Below are 19450 nucleotides of genomic sequence, written 5' to 3' on the forward strand. Positions count from 1 at the left end.
AAGATCAGGATCAAAACAAAGATGTCCACCCTCGCCACTATTATTCAACACAGTTTTGGAAGTCCTAGCCATTGCAAGCAGAGAGGAAAAAATAAATAAATAAAAGAATCCAAATTGGAAAAGAAGTATGACTGACACTGTTTGCAGATGACATGATACTATACATAAAAAAATTCTAAAGATCCCACCAGAAAGCTACTAGAGCTCATCAATGAATTCAGTAAAGCTGCAGGATACCAAAGTAATACACAGAAATCTCTTGTATTCTTGGACTTTCTTTGCGGCACAGTGGATAAGAATCCGCCTGCTAATGCAGGGCACATGGGTTTGATCCCTGGTCTGGGAAGACTCCACATGCTACAGAGCAACTAAGCCCGTCCGCCACAACTACTGAAGACTCCATGCTCTAGGGCCAGCAAGCTGCAACTGCTTGAGTCTGCATGCTGCAACTACTGAAGCCCACATGCCTAGAGCCTGTGCTCCACGAGAGAAGCCACCACAATGAGTCGCCTGTGCACTGCAGCTAGAGAGTAGTCCCTGCTCTCGGCAATTACACAGAGCCCATGTGCAGCAAGGAAGACCCAGTGCAGCCAAAAATAAATAAATACAGCAGCGTGTACGTCTCACACACACAAAAGAAATCGCTTCCATTCTTATACACTAACAATGAAAGATCAGAAATAGACATTAAGGACACAATCTCATTTACCAGCACATCAAAAAGAGTAAAATACCTAGGAATACATCTACCTAACAAAGCAGAAGACCTGTACTCAGAAACTGTAAGATACTGATGAACAAAATCAGAGATGACACAAACACATGAAAACATACACCATGTTCTTGGATTGGAAGAATCAATACTGTGAAAATGACTATACTACCTAGAGCAACCCCCAGACTTAATGCAATTCCTATCAAATTACCAATGACATTTTTCACAGAACTGGAACAAAAAATTTTACAATCTGTATAAAAACAAAAAAGACCCTGAATAGCCAAAGCAATCTTCAGAAAGAAAAACAGCAGGAAGGCCCTGGCTTCAGACTATACTACAAAGATACAGTCATCAAAACAGTATGACACTGGAACAAAAACCTGAAATATAAATCAATGGAACAAGATAGAAAGTCCAGAGATAAACCCACACACCTATGGTCACCTAATCTGTAACAAAAGAGGCAAGAGTATACAATGAAGAAAAGACAGCCCCTTCAATTAGTGGTGCTGGGAAACTAGCCACTTAAATGTAAATGAAGTTAGAACACTCCCTAACATCAGACACAAAAATAAACTCAAAATGGAATTAAGACCTAAATGTAAGGCCAGGCACTATAAAACTCACAGAGGAAAACATAGGCAGAACACTCTTTGACATAAATTATAGCAAGATCTTTTTCAATCCACCTCCTAGAGTAATGAAAATAAAAACAAAAATAAACAAGAGACCTAAATAAACTTAAAAGCTTTTGCATACCAAAGAAAACCAAAAAAAAAAAAAAAAAAAACACAGCCCTCATAACGGGAGACAATATTCGCAAACGAAGCAACTGACAAGGGATTAACTGCAAAAATATACAAACAGCTCATGTAGCTCAATATTAAAAAAAAAAAACCAACTAAAATATGAGCAAAAGACCTAAAAAGACATTTCTCCAAAGAAGACATACAATGGCCAAAAAGATGGTCAACATGGCTCACTCATTATTCAGTTCAGTTTCAGTTCAGTCGCTCAGTCATGCCTGACTCTTTGCGACCCCATGAATCACAGCACACCAGGCCTCGCTGTCCATCACCAACTCCCGGAGTTCAATCAAACTCATGTCCATTGAGTCGGTGATGCCATCCAGCCATCTCATCCTCTGTCGTCCCCTTCTCCTCCTGCCCTCATTCCCTCCCAGCATCAGGGTCTTTTCCAATGAGTCAACACTTCCCATGAGGTGGCCAAAGTACTGGAGTTTCAGCTTCAGCATCAGTCCTTCCAATGAACACCCAGGACGGATCTCCTTTAGAATGGACTGGTTGGATCTCCTTGCAATCCAGGGGACTCTCAAGAGTCTTCTCCAACACCACAGTTCAAAAGCATCAATTCTTCGGTGCTCAGCTTTCTTCACAGTCCAACTCTGACATCCATACATGACTACTACAAAAACCATAGCCTTGACTAGATGGACCTTTGTTGGCAGTGTAATATCTCTGCTTTTCAATATGCTATCTAGGTTGGTCATAACTTTCCTTCCAAGGAGTAAGCGTCTTTTAATTTCATGGCTGAAGTCACCATCTGCAGTGATTTTGGAGCCCCCAAAAATAAAGTCTGACACTGTTTCCACTGTTTCCCCACCTATTTCCCATGAAGTGATGGGACCAGATGCCATGATCTTAGTTTTCTGAATGTTGAGCTTTACGCCAACTTTTTCACTCTCCTCTTTCACTTTCATCAGGAGGCTTTTCAGTTCCTCTTCACTTTCTGCCATAAGGGTGGTGTCATCTGCATCTCTGAGGTTATTGATATTTCTCCTGGCAATCTTATTTCCAGCTTGTGCTTCTTCCAGCCCCATGTTTCTCATGATGTACTCTGCATAGAAGTTAAATAAGCAGGGTGACAATATACAACCTTGACATTCTTCTTTTCCTATTTGGAACCAGTCTGTTGTTCCATGTCCAGTTCTAACTGTTGCTTCCTGACCTGCATATAGGTTTCTCAAGAGGCACGTCAGGTGGTCTGGTATTCCCATCTCTTTCAGAATTTTCCACAGTTTATTGTGATCCACACAGTCAGAGGCTTTGGCATAGTCAATAAAGCAGAAATAGATGTTTTTCTGGAACTCTCTTGCTTTTTCGATGATCCAGTGGATGTTGGCAATTTGATCTCTGGTTCCTCTGCCTTTTCTAAAACCAGCCTGAACATCTGGAAGTTCATGATTCACATATTGCTGAAGCCTGGCTTGGAGAATTTTGAGCATTACTTTGCTAGCGTGTGAGATGAGTGCAATTGTGCAGTAGTTTGAGCATTCTTTTGCATTGCCTTTCTTTGGGATTGGAATGAAAACTGACCTTTTCCAGTCCTGTGGCCACTGCTGAGTTTTCCAGATTTGCTGGCATATTGAGTACAGCACTTTCACAGCATCATGGATTTGAAAGAGCTCAACTGGAATTCCATCGCCTCCACTAGCTTTGTTCGTAGTGATGCTTTCTAAGGCCCACTTGACTTCACATTCCAGGATGTCTGGCTCTAGAAGAGTGATCACACCATCGTGATTATCTGGGTTGTGAAGCTCTTTTTTGTAGAGTTCTTCTGTTTATTCTCGCCAACTCTTAATATCTTCTGCTTCTGTTAGGTCCATACCATTCCTGTCCTTTATCAAGCCCATCTTTACATGAAATGTTCCCTTGGTATCTCTAATTTTCTTGAAGATATCTCTAGTCCTTCCCATTCTGTTGTTTTCCTCTATTTCTTTGCATTGATCGCTGAGGAAGGCTTTCTTATCTCTCCTTGCTATTAGAAACACAGATCAAAACTGCAGTGAGGTATTACCTCAAACCAGTCTGAATGCCCATCATAAAAAAATCTACAAACAATAAATGCTGGAGAAGGCATGGAAAAAAAGGGACACCCCCTTCTCTGTTGGTGGGAATGTAAATTGGTACAGCCAAAACTGAGAACAGTACAGAGGTTCCTTAAAAGACTAAAACTGGAACCGCCATATGACCCAGCAATCCCACTAATCGGCATATACCCACAGAAAACCATAATTCCAAAAGGTACATGCACCACCTCAATGTTCATCACAGCACTCTTTACAATAGCCAAGACATGGAAGCAGCCTAAATGTTCATCAACAGAGGAGTGGATAAAGAAGATGTGGTGCCTATATGCAATGGAATATTACTCAGCCATAAAAAGAACAAAATTATGCCATTTACATGAATGGGCCTAGAGATTGTCATAGTGAGTGAAGTAACAAGACAGACCCAGAAAGACAAATATGATATTGCTTACATGTGGGATCTAAAAAAAAGCATATTAATGAACTTAGTTACAAAACACAAGTAGTGTTACAGATGCGAAAGAAAATAAACTCACGGTTACTAGGGGATAAGGTAGGAAGGATAAATTGGGAGAATCGTATTGACATATATATACTACTATTTATATCACTAACTAACAAGGTGCTATTGTGTAGCAGAGGGAACTCAGTACTCTGTAATGCCCTATATGGGAAAAAAAAAAATCTTTAAAAAGGTTGGGTATATGTATCTGTATAACTGAATCACGCTGCTGTACACCTAAAACTAATGCAACTTTGTAAAGGAACTATGTGTGCTGTGCTTAGTCGCTCAGTGGTATCCAACTCTTTGCAACTCCATGGACTGTAGCCCTTCAGGCTCCTCTGTTCATGGGGACTCTCTGGTTAAAAATACTAGAGTGGGTTGCCATGCCCTTCTCCAGGGGATCTTTCTGACCCAGGAGTCAAACCCAGGTCTCCCACATTGCAGGTGGATTTTTTACCATCTGAGCCAACAGAGAAGCCCAAGAATACTAGAGTGGGTACCTATCCCTTCTCCATGGGATATTCCCAATCCAGGAATCGAATCGGGATCTCCTGCATTAAAGGCAAATTCTTTACCAGCCAAGCTACTGTGGAAGTCCTCCCGTAAAAGTTGTTTTTTTTTTTAAACTTATCTGCTCTCTACCCTATTAACACAGAAAACTCCTGAGGCAGATGCAATCATCAGGAATTCAAGATCATAATCTAGAATAGAAAGTAATAAGAAACAATTTCTCCATTCAACCAAGTAGCTGGTTAAGCTGACTGATTTACATGTAAAAAAAGGTTAAAGACATCATTATTATTGAATAAACTGATATAGCACAAGCCAAAGTTTAATCCAGTGAGACTTAGCACCCTCAATGTCAGAAGCCACACTTCATCAGAGCTAGGACCTGAAATTAATTCTAGTCATTCTAAGGGCTGATATTTTCTTAGGAAATCTTACTGCAGACAGCCCCAGAAAGAGAGGGTACCTTTCAGGTTCTAGTCAAACATGTCAGTTGTACAATTCCTCGGTCTCCTCACTACTGTAGCGATGAGCAAGGCTGTGCTCTAGAATGAGTCTGAAGTGAAGTGAAGTCGCTCAGTCGTGTCTGACTCTTTGCGACCCCACGGACTGTAGCCTACCAGGCTCCTCAGTCCATGGGATCTTCCAGGCAAGAGTACTGCAGTGGGTTGCCATTTCCTTCTCCACGGGATCTTCCCGACCCAGGGATTGAACCTGGGTCTCCCACATTGGAGGCAGACGCTTTACTGTCTGAGCTACCAGGGAAGTCTACATATCCCCAAATCCGATCTGCCATGGGTTTCCCTTTGCATTCACTTACATAACTTTCTCCACTCCAACTTCTCATCTGTTTAGTGTTACTGGAAAAAGTCATGAAACCAAATGGGTCTGCTTATGCTCCCTAACTGTAAGATATTACTGCTAACTGATTTTACACTAAGTTAGCTGATTTCCTACAGCACCCACTGCAATGTTTCAAGTCACATCCCAAGAGAACCTTCTGCTTTTCTCTGATTGCAAAACTATTAGACACAAGCTCTTATCAACTTAACTTTTCTCTATCTACAATCATCCTTGCTTTCTTATCAACTGCCTTCAAAGAAATATCTTACCAAGGTAAGCAATTATTTTTAAAATTCTTAACTTATTGACCAAAGACTTATTAATACATCTTTTGTTACCTGAATGTTATTGACCAGAAACTTAACAAATTGCTGGCCACAGGCATTAGTTTCTACAAAAATTCCCTGGTCAATAATGTGTTAGTACATACTGATAAAATCCTCTTGAAAAATACGCCAATTTACACTACCAGCAGCATGAGTGTAATTATATCATGGACCTTTTTTGTTCCTTCATTATATGGTCACACTGTCTTTGTTTCCTTTCCACTGGAAGTTACCATTTTCTCATTGACTTGTTCAGAAGAGCTCTTTGTACATCAAGGATATTAATCTCGTCTTTCTTAAATATTTTACAAATATTCCCCACAATTTGCCATCTGCCATAGGTTTAACATACATAAATGTTTGGTATTAAATTTATCTTTCTCTTTGCTGAGTTCTACATTTGCTTTCATGCTTCACAATCTTCCCCCTTGTGAAATCAAATCAACGTTCATCTATATCTGCTTCTTGTTACCATCCCAGCTTAATTCCTGACAGTAAGCTTTAATCCATGTTGAACTTACTTTTGTGTATAATCCTTTCCCTGCACTGTGCAAAAAAAAAAAAAAAAATCATCTCAGAACTATTTATTGACAAATTTACTCTTCCCTGTAGGTTTGTAATGCTAATTTTATCATATGCTAAATTTGTATAGACATTTGAACCTATTTCAAGTTCTGCTCCAAATATGCTAGTAATTAAGCTCTATTTTCTTGAGCTCCAAGTTAACCCATTTCTACTCTGCTGTGTGATGCTGAGGTGGGAACTCTGAAACTACGATACTTCTTTGCCTGCTGATTTCAAGATTCACCAACAGGAGGCAGAGAAGCAATGAAGGTGGATAGAGGATGGACAATAAGAAGGGTAGAGGACAGGAGATGATCCTTCCTGAAGGCTTGTTGTTTCTGTCTAAACAACCCCAGGCACAGCCCTTTGCCTCAGTAGCTACAGTTTCCAGCTTTTTCCCTTAAGTATCACAAAGCGGATAGAGCCCCCTACCTCCAGTGGCAAGTTCCAGCTACCTGAGATCACCTGCTCTGAATCCTGAGTAGCAGCTAGGTAACACCCCTTTCCTTGGAGTTTTGAATCCTGGCTCCAAGGAGCCTCTCCCCTAAACTTTGTGGAGAATCCAGAAATAAACCCGTGCACTTACAATCAATGAACTTATGGCGAAGAAGGCTAAAATATACAGAGGAAGAAAAAGAAAGTTTTCAATAAGTGATTTTGGGAAAACTGGACAACAACATGCAAAAGAATGAAGTTAGAACGTTTTCTCACACTGTATATTTTTTTAAAAACTCAAAACGGATAAAAGTCCTAAATGTATGACCAGAAACCACAAAACTCCTCTTAGAGAACACAGGTAGTACACTCTTTTATAGAAATCTTAGCAGTTTTGTTTCACCTCAGCCAAGGAAAACAAAAGCAACAATAAACAAATGGGACCTAATCAAACCTAAAAGCTACTGGCACAGAAAAAACTACCAACAAAATGAAAAGACAACCCACTGGAGTAAACGAGCTGACTCATAAGGGTTAAAATCCAAAGTACACAATGAACTCATAAAACTCAGTATCAAAAAACCAAAAGCCACTCAATTAAAAAATTGAGCAGAGGACTTCCCTGGTGATCTGATGGTTAAGAACCCACCTGCCAATGCAGGGGACACCGATTTGAACCCTGATCCAGGAGGATCCCACACGCTGCAGAGCAACTGAGCCCGGGCACCGCAGCCGCTGAGCCAGCGCTCTAGAGCCCGTGAGCCACAGCTACTGAAGGCACAGGCCCTAGACTGCGCTCTGCAGCAAGCGAAGCCACCACAGCGAGAAGCCTGCACACCACAACTCAAGCAGCCCCCACTCCCCAGCTGAAGAAGCCTGCATGCAGTGATGAAGACCCAGCGTGGCCAGAAATAAATACATAGATCCTTTTCTTTTATAAATGAGTAGAGAACCTGAGCAGGCATTTTTCCAAAGACAAACAGATGGCTAACAGACACATGAAGAGATGCTCAACATCACAAATCAGGCAAATGCAAATAAAACCTACAATGAGATATCATCTCACATCTATCAGAATGCATGCACACTCAGCTGCTTCAGTCATGTCCAGCTCTTTGCAACCCACCACACTCCTCTGTCCATGGGATTCTCCAGGCAAGAATATTGGAGTGAGTTGTCCTTCCTTTCTAGAGGGAATCTTCCCAACCCAGGGATTGAACTTAAGTCTCCAGTATTCCAGGTGGATTCTTTACTACTGAGCCACCAGGGAAGAATGGCTATAGTTAAAAAGACAACAAATAACAAATGTTGGCAAGGATGTAGAGAAAAGGGAACCCTCCTACACTGTTGGTGGGAATGTAAACTCATGCAACCGTGACAGGAAACAGTATAAAGGTTCCTCAAAAAAAAAATTAAAAACAGAACCACTACTAATGAAAAGAACAAAGAAGCAGAAGACCAAAAAGGAGAGAGAACACTGTCAACATTATAAACCAACTAGACCCACCAGATAGGTTTTCCCACAGAAAACCCTATGTAACAGTAGAATACGTACTCCTCCCCAGTGCACAGGGATCATTTTCTAGGACAAACCATAGGCAAGGCCATACTACAAAGCTCAACAAATTTAACAAAGGTTAAACTCATACAGTATTTGTTTTCCCACTGAAAGGAAATGAAAATAAAAGTTATTAATAGAATGAAATTTAGGAAATTCCAAGTATGTGAAAATTTTAAAACATGCTCCTAAATAACCATAAGTCAAAGAAATAGACAGGTATATATCATAAAAAGCTCTGATGTGAATGAAAACACAACGTACTAAATCTTACAGGAAGTAGTGAAATACTGTTCAGAGGGACATTTATAAATACCTACATCAAAAAATCTCAAACCAACAATTCAGTCCGTGCATTCTTAAGACACTGAAGAAAGATGAACAAAGTAAAAATAAAGCAGGAAGAAAAAAGAAAACAACAAAAATTAGAGTAGAAATTAATGTAACAGAGAAAAGAAACCAGAGAGATTCAACAAAACTGAAAGATGGCTCTTTGAAAAACATCAACAATATTGACAAAACTTTAGCTAGATGGACCAAGAAAGAAGATTCAAAATACTAAAATCGGTAACTAAAGGGGGGACACTGCTCCTGGCCTTAAAGAAGTAAAATTGATTATAAAGGAGTACTATAAACTGTACTGTTGTATAGTTGCTCAGTTGTGTCTGACTCTTTGTGGCCCCATGGACTGCAGCCTGCCAGGTTCCTCTTGTCTATGGAATTTCAGAATACTGGAGTGGGTTGCCATTTCCTTCTCCAATAAACTATATAAATAACTTAAATGGGCAAATTACTAAAAAGATACACAGACTACTGAAATTTATACAAGAAAGAGAAAATGTGAATAAATCTATAATAAGCAGAGACTGAAACATTTTTTAAAAATCCCACAAAGAAAAGCCCGGGCCCAGACAACTTCACTGATGAATCCACCAAACTTAAATAACACCAAGTCTTCAAAAATTCTTTCAAAAACATAAGAGAAAGGCATAATTTCCAACTCATTCTATGAGACCAGAGACATCAAAACCTGACAAAGATATCCCAAGAAAGAAAATCACAGACCAGTATCTCTTACAAACACGGACACAGATATTCTCAATGAAATACAAGCAAACTCAATCCAACGATATATGAAAATGATTATACACTATGCCCAAGTGAGATTTATCTCAGGAATGAAAGGCTAATTCAAAAATCTGAAAAGTAATAGAACAAAGGTCAAAAACCACATGATCATCTGAGTAAGATACAGAAAAAGCACCTGACAAAATCCAACACCATTGCATGATTTGAAATATCCAACAAACCAGAAATAGTAGTAAATTTCTCAACCTGATAAAGGCTATCTATGAGAAACCTACAGTTTTAAGCCACCTGAGAAAAGACTAATCGGGAACCAGATATGGAGGATCCCTGTCACCACTTCTATTCAGCATTGTACTAAGGTTCTAGAATGGGCAATGAGGCAATGAAATGGAACAAAAGGCACCCAGATTAGCAAAGAAGAAACTGCAGATGAACTAACTTGAAAGACTCATAATTCCCAATTTCAAAATTTCCAACATGGGCTTTCCTGGTGGTCTAGTGGTTAAGAATCCACCTGCGAAGGCAGGGGACACAGGTTCACTCCTGGTCCAGGAAGAGTCCACATGCCAGGGGCCAACTAACTCCATGCACCGTAACTACTGAGCCAATGCCCAGCCTCTGCCACAGAGAACCCACCTTCAGGAGAGTTACTGCACTGCAGTGAAGAGCAGCCCGCACTCCCTGCAACTAGAGAAAAGACGACACAAACAGATGCAAAGATATACCGTGTTCTCCAACTGGAAGATCAACAGTGTCAAAATGACTACACTACCCAAAGCAATATGTAGATTTAATGCAAATTACCAATGGTATTTTCTAAGGAACTAGAGGAAAAAAATCTTAAAATTTGTATGCAAACACAAAAGGCCCCAAACAGCCAAAGCAATCTTGAGAAAGAAAAACAGAGCTCGAGGAATCAGGCTCCCTGACTTCAGACTATACTACAAAGCTACAGTGATCAGAATAGTATGGAAGTAGCATTTAAAAAAGAAATACAGATCAATGGAACAGGCAGAAAGCCAAGAAATAAACCTATGCATCTATGGGCAATTAATCTACAACAAGACAAAAACATGGGCAGAACACTATCTGATATAAATTACAGCAATATCTTTTTCAATCCATCTCCTAGAGTAATGGAAGCAAAAAGAAAACAAACAAATGGGACGTAGTTAAACTCAGAAGATTCTGCATAGCAAAGCAAACCATAAACAAAAGGCAACCCACAGAATGGGAGAAAATGTTTGCAAATCATGTAACCAACAAGGGATTAATCTCCAAAATTTACAAACAGACCATATGACTCAATATCAAAAAAAAAAAAAAACTTAATCAAAAAATGAGAAAAAAAAAAAAATCTTAAAAAAACATTTCTCCAAGGAGACAGACAGATGGCCAAGAGGCAGAGGAAAAGATGCTCAATATAACTAATTATTAGAGAAATGCAAATCAAAACTACAATAAGATATCACCTCATGCCAGTCAGAATGGCCATCATCAATAAATGGCCAACAATATACAGTGAACAGGGTGCAGAGAAAAAGGAACCCTCCTACACTGTTGGTGGGAATGTATTGGTACAGCCACTATGGAGAACAGTATGGAGGTTCCTTAAAAAACTAAAAACAGAGGTACCATATAATCCAGCAACCCTACTTCTGGGCCTATATCCAGAGAAAAACATGGTTCAAAAGGATACATGCACGCAATGTTCAGCACCATTTACAACAGCAAATACATGGAACCAATCTAAATGTTCACTGACGAATGGATAAAGAAGATGTGGTATACATATACAATGGAGTATTTGCTCAGCCATTAAAAAGAACTAAATTATGCCATTTGTGGTAACATGAATGGACCTGGAGATTACCATGCTAAATGAAGTCAAGTCAGACAAAGATAAATACCTTATGACATTACTTATATGCAGAATCCAAAACAATGATACAAATGAACTCATTTACAAAACAGAAACAGACTCACAGACTTAGAGAACAAATTTATGATTGCTAAAAGGGAAAGCGTGTGGCGGAGGGATTGACTGGGAGTTTGGGACTGACATATACACAATGCTATATTCAACTCAGATAACGAACAAGGGCCTACTGTATAGCGCAAGGAGCCCTGCTCAATACTCTGTAATAACCTAAATTGGAAAAGAACAGATACATGTATACATATATCTGATGCTGAAGCTGAAACTCCAATACTCTGGCCACCTGATGGGAAGAACTGATTCATTTGAAAAGACCCTGATGCTGGGAAAGATTGAAGGCAGGAGGAGAAGGGGATGACAGAGGAAGAGATGGTTGGATGGCATCACCAACTCAATGGAGATGAGTTTGACTAAACTCTGGGAGTTGGTGATGGACAGGGAGGCCTGGTGTGCTGCAGTCCATGGGGTTGCAAGGAGTTGAACACGACTGAACAACTGAACTGAAATGATATATATAACAACCACTTTGCTGTATACCTGAAACTAACAATGTTGTTAATCACCTATACTCCAATATAAAATGAAAATTTTTAAGTCACATGAATCAAGCAAGAATATACAATGGAGAAAAGACAGTCTCTTCAATAAGAGGTGCTTGGAAAACTGGACAGCTACAGGGCTTCCCTGGTGGCTCAGAGGTTAAAGCGTCTGCCTGGAATGTGGGAGACCCGGGTTCTATCCCTGGGTCAGGAAGATCCCCTGGAGAAGGAAATGGCAATCCACTCCAGTACTCTTGCCTGGAGAATCCCATGGAGGGAGGAGCCTGGTAGGCTACAGTCCATGGGGTCACAAAGAGTCAGACACGACTGAGTGACTTTACTTTCACTTATCACATGTAAAAGAATAAAACCAGAACACAAAAATAACACCAGACACAAAAATATACTCAAAATGGATTAAAGACGTAAAATAAGACCCACAACCTATAGTAAGATATGACACTATAAAGCTCTTAGAGGAAAACAGGAGGAACATTCTTTGACATAATGGGGCTGGTGCATGGTGATGACCCAGAGAGATGTTATGGGGAGGGAGGTGGGAGGGGGGTTCATGTTTGGGAACACATGTAAGAATTAAAGATTTTAAAATTTAAAAAATAAAAAACTAAAAAAAAAAAAAAAAGAGCGAAAGTGAAAAGAAAAAAAAAAAATAAATGACATCAAGATCCTCTCTGACCCACCTCCTAGGGTAACTGAAATAAAAATAAACAAATGGGACCAAAACTTAAAAGCCCCTGCACAGAAAAGGAAACCATAAACTGGACATAAAGACAACCCTCAGATTGTGCGAAAATAATTGCAAACGAAGCAAGAGACAAAGGATTAATCTCCAAAACATACAAGCAGTTCATGAAGCTCGATATCAAAATAACAAACAATCAAAAATGGGTGGAAGACCAAAACAGATATTTCTCCAAAGAAGATGTATAGATGGTCAACACACACATAAAAAGATGCTCAACATCGCTCCTTATTAAAGAAATGCAAATCAAACTACAAGGAGTTATCTCCGCACACCAGTCAGAATGGCCATCATCAAACAATCTACAAATAATAAATACTGGAGAGGGTGTGGATAAAAGGGAACCCTCTTTTACTGTTGGTGGGAATGTAAACTGATATAACCACCACAGAGAGCAGTATGAAGGTTCTGTAAAAAACTCAAAATAGAACTACCATGTGCCCTAGCAATCCCACTACTGGGCACATGCCCTGAGAAAACTGTAATTCCAAAAGACCCATGTGCCCCAACACTCACTACAGCACTGTTTACAGTAGCCAGGACACGGAAGCAACCTGGACGTCTACAGACATATGGACACATGAAGAAGATGTGACACATCTATCGACGGAATATTACTCAGCCATAAAAAGTGACCAAACGGGGCCATCTGCAGTGATGCGGATGAACCTAGAGTCTGTCACACAGAGTGAAGTAAGTGAGAAAAACAAATATCATACATTAACACATACATATGGAAACTAGATAAATGGTACTGACGACCCTATTTGCAGCAGAGAAAGAGACACAGACGTAGAGAGCACACTTGTGCACACAGCAGGGGAAGGAGAGAATGGAACAAACTGAGAAAATAGTATTGACATATATACACTACCATGTGTAAAACAGCTAGCACAAGTTTCTGTATAACACTGGGAGCCTGGTGCTCTGTCGTGACCTAGAGGCGTGGGATGTGGGGGTGGGAGGGAGGCTCACAAGGGAGGGGATATGTGTATATGTACAGCTGATTCACAGTGTTGTACAGCAGAAACACCCAATTGTAAACAATTATCCTCCAATTAAAAAATTGCTTTTTACAAATCACATGAATTGAACAGCATCTAATCAATAAACATTCTGGGAAAACAATGCCCATAATTGATTAAAATATGCAAGTTCCTTGAGTAATTTATGAAATAAAGTCTAAATAGAAACAAAGATAGAGAAACAGAGTGATTTAACCAACGCAATATTTTATTCCAGAACAAGAATCATTGCAGTTTTTCCTTTCTAGTTCTATATATCATCAGTTCCTCAAGAAAAATGAAACACGAAGAATCATAAAGCTGAAAGGCTTATATAGCATCTCAACTTCCTGAGCTGTAATATGAAACTAAAACAAACACGCTAAGAATAAAGAGTTTGACCAAGTCTTGGAGGTTTGATTCTATAGTTAAAACCAGATATTCAAAGATGAGATGAAAAGCAAAAAACACATCTATTATGCCAAAATATCTTAGACCCACGACTGAGTTTCAAGGCCCTATGGATATTTAGGGGCTGGCACAAAGGCAGCAAAATCTGACTGTAAATGCCAATTACAGAAGCCTTTGAAAGATAAAATTTAACTCACCGTCTGTGTCCTTAATCATATCAAGTTTAAGGGCCTTTGTTCCATCAAAGCAAAATGCCCGGATGGAATTTAATCCTAACAATAATGCATTCTGCTTTATTTTTTCTACTTTTTTGGATATTTTATCCAGTGCTATCACTTCTCCCTAAAAAAAAAAAAAGAAACATAAAAAAGTGCAAATACAAAGGAATCATGAAAATGATCAAAGAAAAAATCTCATGATTATGTTCTTCCCCACTTTCCTGTTTCCCCCAGTTTTAAAGGTGAATTCATCATCCAAATGTATACTAACTTTACATCGACTACCTATTAAGCATTTCCTTTTAAAGAACACAATCTTGCCAGATAATTTTCTTACAATGCCCATCTACTTTTACTCCACAGAACTCAAAACTGAACAGCTGTGTTAGCAATCTTCTCCCACGTGGTGCTAGTGGTAAAGAACCTGCCTGCCAACGCAGGAGATAGATGTAGGAGACATGGGTTCAATCCCTGAGTCTGGAAGATCGCCTGGAAGAGAACATGGCAACCCACTACAGTGTTCTTGCCTGAGGAGCCTGGTGGGCTACAGCCCATGGGGTCACAGACTCAGACACAACTGAAGCAACTTATCACACAAAGAAACTTTAAAATATCCATTTGAGATAAATATTAATATATCACCAATTTGATGTGCCCTGCTCACCTCTGGAAGAGCATGTTTTCCTGAGACATTTGCCTTCTAGAGCTCTGAGATGCAAACGAATGTTACTTGTAAAAAAAATCAGCCTTCATCCCAGTACTTTCTGAGCTATGCACACGTAACAAAATTCATGTGAACTCTGACAACTAAAGACAGAAAAATATAAGCCTGTATCACAGCAAAATGTTCTGAACTATAAAAAATAGATAAAAAATAATTTTACATGGAAACACTTTAAGTCAAAGTCAAAAGGGACTTCCCTGGCAGTCCAGTGGTTAAGACATCATGTTCCAAGGCAGGGGGGGTGGGTTTGATCCCCACCTGGGGAGCTAAGATCACACATGCAGCGGCACAGTCAAAAAAAGAAAACATGAAAAACAGAAATAATACTGCAACAAATTTAATACTTTAAAAATGGTCCATATAAAAAAAAAAAAACTAAAAAAAAATGTCATTAAAGAGAAGAGGCTACAGTTTTCTGAACAGGCTGTGATACTCATAGTCAAAGCTATGATTTTTCCAGAAGTCATGTATGTGATGAGTTGGACCACAAAGAAGGCCGAGCACTGAAGAATTGATGCTTTTGACCTGTGGTGTTGGAGAAGACTCTTGAGAGTCCCTTGGCCTGCAAGGAGATGCAACGGTCCCAAATATTCATTGGAAGGACTGATGCTGAAACTGAAGCTCCAATACTTTGGCCACCTGATGCCAAGAACTGGCTTATTTGAAAAGACCCTGATGCTGGGAAAGATTGAAGGCAGGAGGAGAGGATGACAGAGGATGAGATGGTTGGATGGCGTCGCTGACTCAATGGACATGGGTTTGAGCAAGCTCTGGGAGTTGGTGATGGACAGGGAAGCCTGGCGAGCTGTGGTCCATGAGGTCGCAAAGAGTCGGACATGACTGAGCAACTGAACTGAACTGTGATATTCACGTGGTATTTTAAAACGCTCTGTGAAATGATTCTGCAGAGATAGTGACACAAACTCTTCGATGTATTTTGCTTTTTTTCCCTTCTTGCGTGATGTATGCACTGACTGCATAGACTACAGAGTACTGAAGATTTGCTCATCATGCTCCTGGAGGTGACACCAGGCTGAGCAGTTGGCACAGTTCCAGTTAATACCATGATGGAAAGGAAAACCATTTCAAGTAAGTGGAACTGGAAAAGTAGGCCAAAACCACCAGAATAAGGTTCCAGTAACTACAGTGAAGGAGAAAGTGCACTGGCTGAAGGGTGCTTTTAGAGAAGTACAAGACAGGAGGCTACACTTACACAAAGTCTGGTTAACTATGTTAAACAAATCAACAATGACAACAAATCAAAAGCAGTAATGAAATCTGGGATTCAGTTCCGACTCAGTTATTTCTATTCAGGTTCCTGGGATGTTGCCTAAACAGCCCCAATTTTTCAAGTCTTCACATATTCTCACCCTCTGCTGTTGACCTTGCAACACTCAGCTGGTCCCAGCTGGTCTCAGCCACGTGGTTTCCACTGGCCAATAGGACGACAGCAGAGGTGATGTAGGCAGAGATGCGAAAAGCGCTCCAGCAGCATCCTTGTTCTGCGTTGTCCTCTGCCACTGCTGACCATCACTACTGCCCTCTGCTGGGCGAGCACCCTGGCCCCACGGGAAGCTGAGAGACGCAGGGGCCAGAAGCAAGACACTCCAGTGGCCTCAGCTGAGCCAATGCCATCCAACCCAAGTAAGCGAGCCCATCAAGGCCATCAGAACCTCTGGCTAACCCATCACTGACCCAGTGCTAGAGCCAGGCAGGCTGGGATCGACTGAATTACAAAGACTCCAGAATGGACTCAGGAGTAAGCCATAAGCCACCCAGGCTGTGTGGCTGCTTTTAAACAATGCTGATGCTGAAGCTGAAGGCCACCTGATATGAAGAGCCAATTCACTGGGAAAGACCCTGATGCTGGGAAAGACTGAAGGCAGGAGGAGAAGGGGGCGACAGAAGATGAGATGATTGCATGGCATCACTAACTGAATTTGAGCAAACTCCAGGAGACAGTGAAGGACAGGGAAGCCTGGTGTGCTGCAGTCCATGGGGTCGCAAAGAGGTGGACACGACTGAGTGACTGAACAACAACGTGGCTGATTTTTCCCTGCCAAATGCACTCCTCTCAGAGTCCTCCCAATCCAGCAGCTCTGCCTCTCGAGGTTCTCTGGCCAAAACCCTAAGGAGTCACCCTCAGTCACTCTCTCATTTCACAACCCACGTCCAACCCATCAACAACTCCTAACAGCTCCAGCTTGAAAACATAGCCATAATCTGCCCAACTTCTCACCCCCTCTGTGACGTCCCCTGACTTACTGTCTCCTAAATGGTCTCTCTGCATCTATTCCGCCCTCTTACAGCTTGTCTGAGGCCTCGGCCAACGTAAGAAGCAATCTCCCATCTCTGGAGCAGGTGTGAAGTCCCCTCAGACCCTCGCAAAGCTCCTCCGCCAAAATGCCTCGGGCCTGACCCCAGCTCTCTGATTCTCTCCCTCGTCACTTAGTCCACACAGCAAAACTACTTAAGGTTCCCCCCAGAAGTCAAGACAGTCTCCAGCCTCAGCGCATTCACCCTTATCATTTCCTCTCACTGGAACGTCCTTCCCTCCTGTAGATCTTTCCCAAATACCACCTTCCCAGGGCGGCTCTCCCTTGCTACCCACGTGAAACTGCAAACTCACTCTCCCTTCTTGCCATATTCCCAAGCCCCAGAAGCCTCCCTTCGTGTTTCACCACAGCCCTTACCACAGTTACATATGCCTTATCTTCTACTCATTTGTTATCTGTGTCCCTTTACTGGAATGTAAGCTCCATGAAGAAGGACATTTTGGTCACTGTGCTTTATTGGTGTACCCCAGTACTCATCGTAAGGATAAGTATTTTTTAAAATCAGTCCAGCAATCAATTAAAATCTGACTCTTGATCAAGAAAGCTGTAATTTCATTGCCTCATTTTATTTTTTTTTAATGTTCTTAAAGCTTCAGCTTATTTACCTATTTATTTTTACTTTACAATATTGTATTGGTTTTGCTATACATCAACATGAATCCGCCATGGGTATACATGTGTTCCCCATCCTGAACCCCCCTCCCACCTCCCTCCTCGTACCATTGCCTCATTTTAGATTCCTTTGCTATCCACCTAAAACTATCACAACATTATTAATCAGCTGTACTCCAATATAAAATAAATTTTTAAAGAAACAGAGCTATTGTAACTGAAGCTACTAGCATGTGTATTTTAGGAACCATCTGGTTTTATGGATTTTGAAACAAACAGAAAAGGTAACGTCAACTTGCATACATTTCTTGAGCTGAAGAATCTCAGCTGAAGCACAGAGTGGTTACAAAGCCACACGGTAAATACGCATGTGAAGGGAACAGTAGTAAAGTCTGAGCTACAGCTACCGAGGACAGACCTTCTTTTGTGACAACGCCTCAGGTGACACCACGAGCAGCTCTGCACGCAGAAGGCCTCACCTGATCGCGCATCAGTGTTGCAATGTGTGTTGTTTTGCCTCCGGGTGCGGCACACAAATCTAGAACCTTCTCTCCAGGCTGAGGATCCAGAACATGACTTACTACAGCAGATGGCAAATTCTATAAGGGAAAAAATAAAATGATCAGCTGCCAGTGACTCTAGATCACTTTAAATTTCAGAAACAGAGAAAGTAGAGATTCCTGGAGGGACTTCCGTGGTGGTCTCGTGCGTAAGGATCCGCCTGCCAATGCTGAGGACATAGGTTCGATCCCTGGTCCAGGCAGATCCCAGTTGCCGTAAAGCAACTAAACCCGCACACCACAACCAGAGAGTAGCCTCCACACCACAATGAGATAAAGCTCGTGCTCAGTAACAAAGAGCCAGAGCAGCCATGGAAAAATAAATAATTTTTCAGAAGACACTACCGGAGGTAACCCAGTACAACATCCTCGGCCAAGAGTATGTTTTTTGTAAATATACCAGTGTCAGAAAATTCTTAATTTCCCAGAGTATCTTGTGTTCTCACAAGGCATCCATACACATACACACACACACACACACACACACACACACACACACACATGCATGACGCATTTCTGCAACCAATTCACCAAAAAATGCACACTGTCCTTTTTCAATTCAGTGGTTCTCAACATTTTGGAGGCAAGAGATGTCTTTTAAGTGTGAAAAAGCTTTGTATCTTTTTACCCAGAAAATGTACAAAACCTTGCCACATGAGGTGCTTTGCTAATTCCGACCTAAGAATCTTCGTTTTATGCCACTGATGTCTCTTACAGGCATATCTGGGTTCCTGTCTCCCCACCACGACCACACTTCAGCAACAGAAAGTGAAAACATTTTAGCTATTTCTGGTTAGCACTCAGAAATATATTATGAAAGATTACACAAGCCAAAAGTATCTCCATCTATAGGTATAAATTTTTATTAAATTATTAACACATTATTAGTATTCATTATATAAAGACTGGAGGATAACAGGTCAGCCTTCAGTATGATAGAATAACATTACATAATCATTTATTTTAAAA

General features: G+C 40.7%; 1 protein-coding gene across 4 annotated transcripts in view; it reads right to left on the reverse strand.

The window, feature by feature from the left end:
- NSUN6 (NOP2/Sun RNA methyltransferase family member 6) overlaps positions 1 to 19450 on the reverse strand; it is a 77999-nt gene that overhangs the window by 11336 nt on the left and 47213 nt on the right. For all 4 annotated transcript variants that reach the window (XM_005687985.3, XM_013968458.2, XM_018057161.1 and 1 more), the window contains 2 exons: positions 18401 to 18520; positions 14229 to 14373 (listed from right to left, as the gene is read on the reverse strand). In XM_005687985.3, the coding sequence (XP_005688042.1) occupies positions 14229 to 14373; positions 18401 to 18520 (265 nt within the window). The remainder of the gene's footprint in view (positions 1 to 14228; positions 14374 to 18400; positions 18521 to 19450) is intronic.

Source organism: Capra hircus, chromosome 13 (genome assembly GCF_001704415.2).
Source record: "Capra hircus breed San Clemente chromosome 13, ASM170441v1, whole genome shotgun sequence".
NCBI classification, from domain to species: Eukaryota; Metazoa; Chordata; class Mammalia; order Artiodactyla; family Bovidae; genus Capra; species Capra hircus.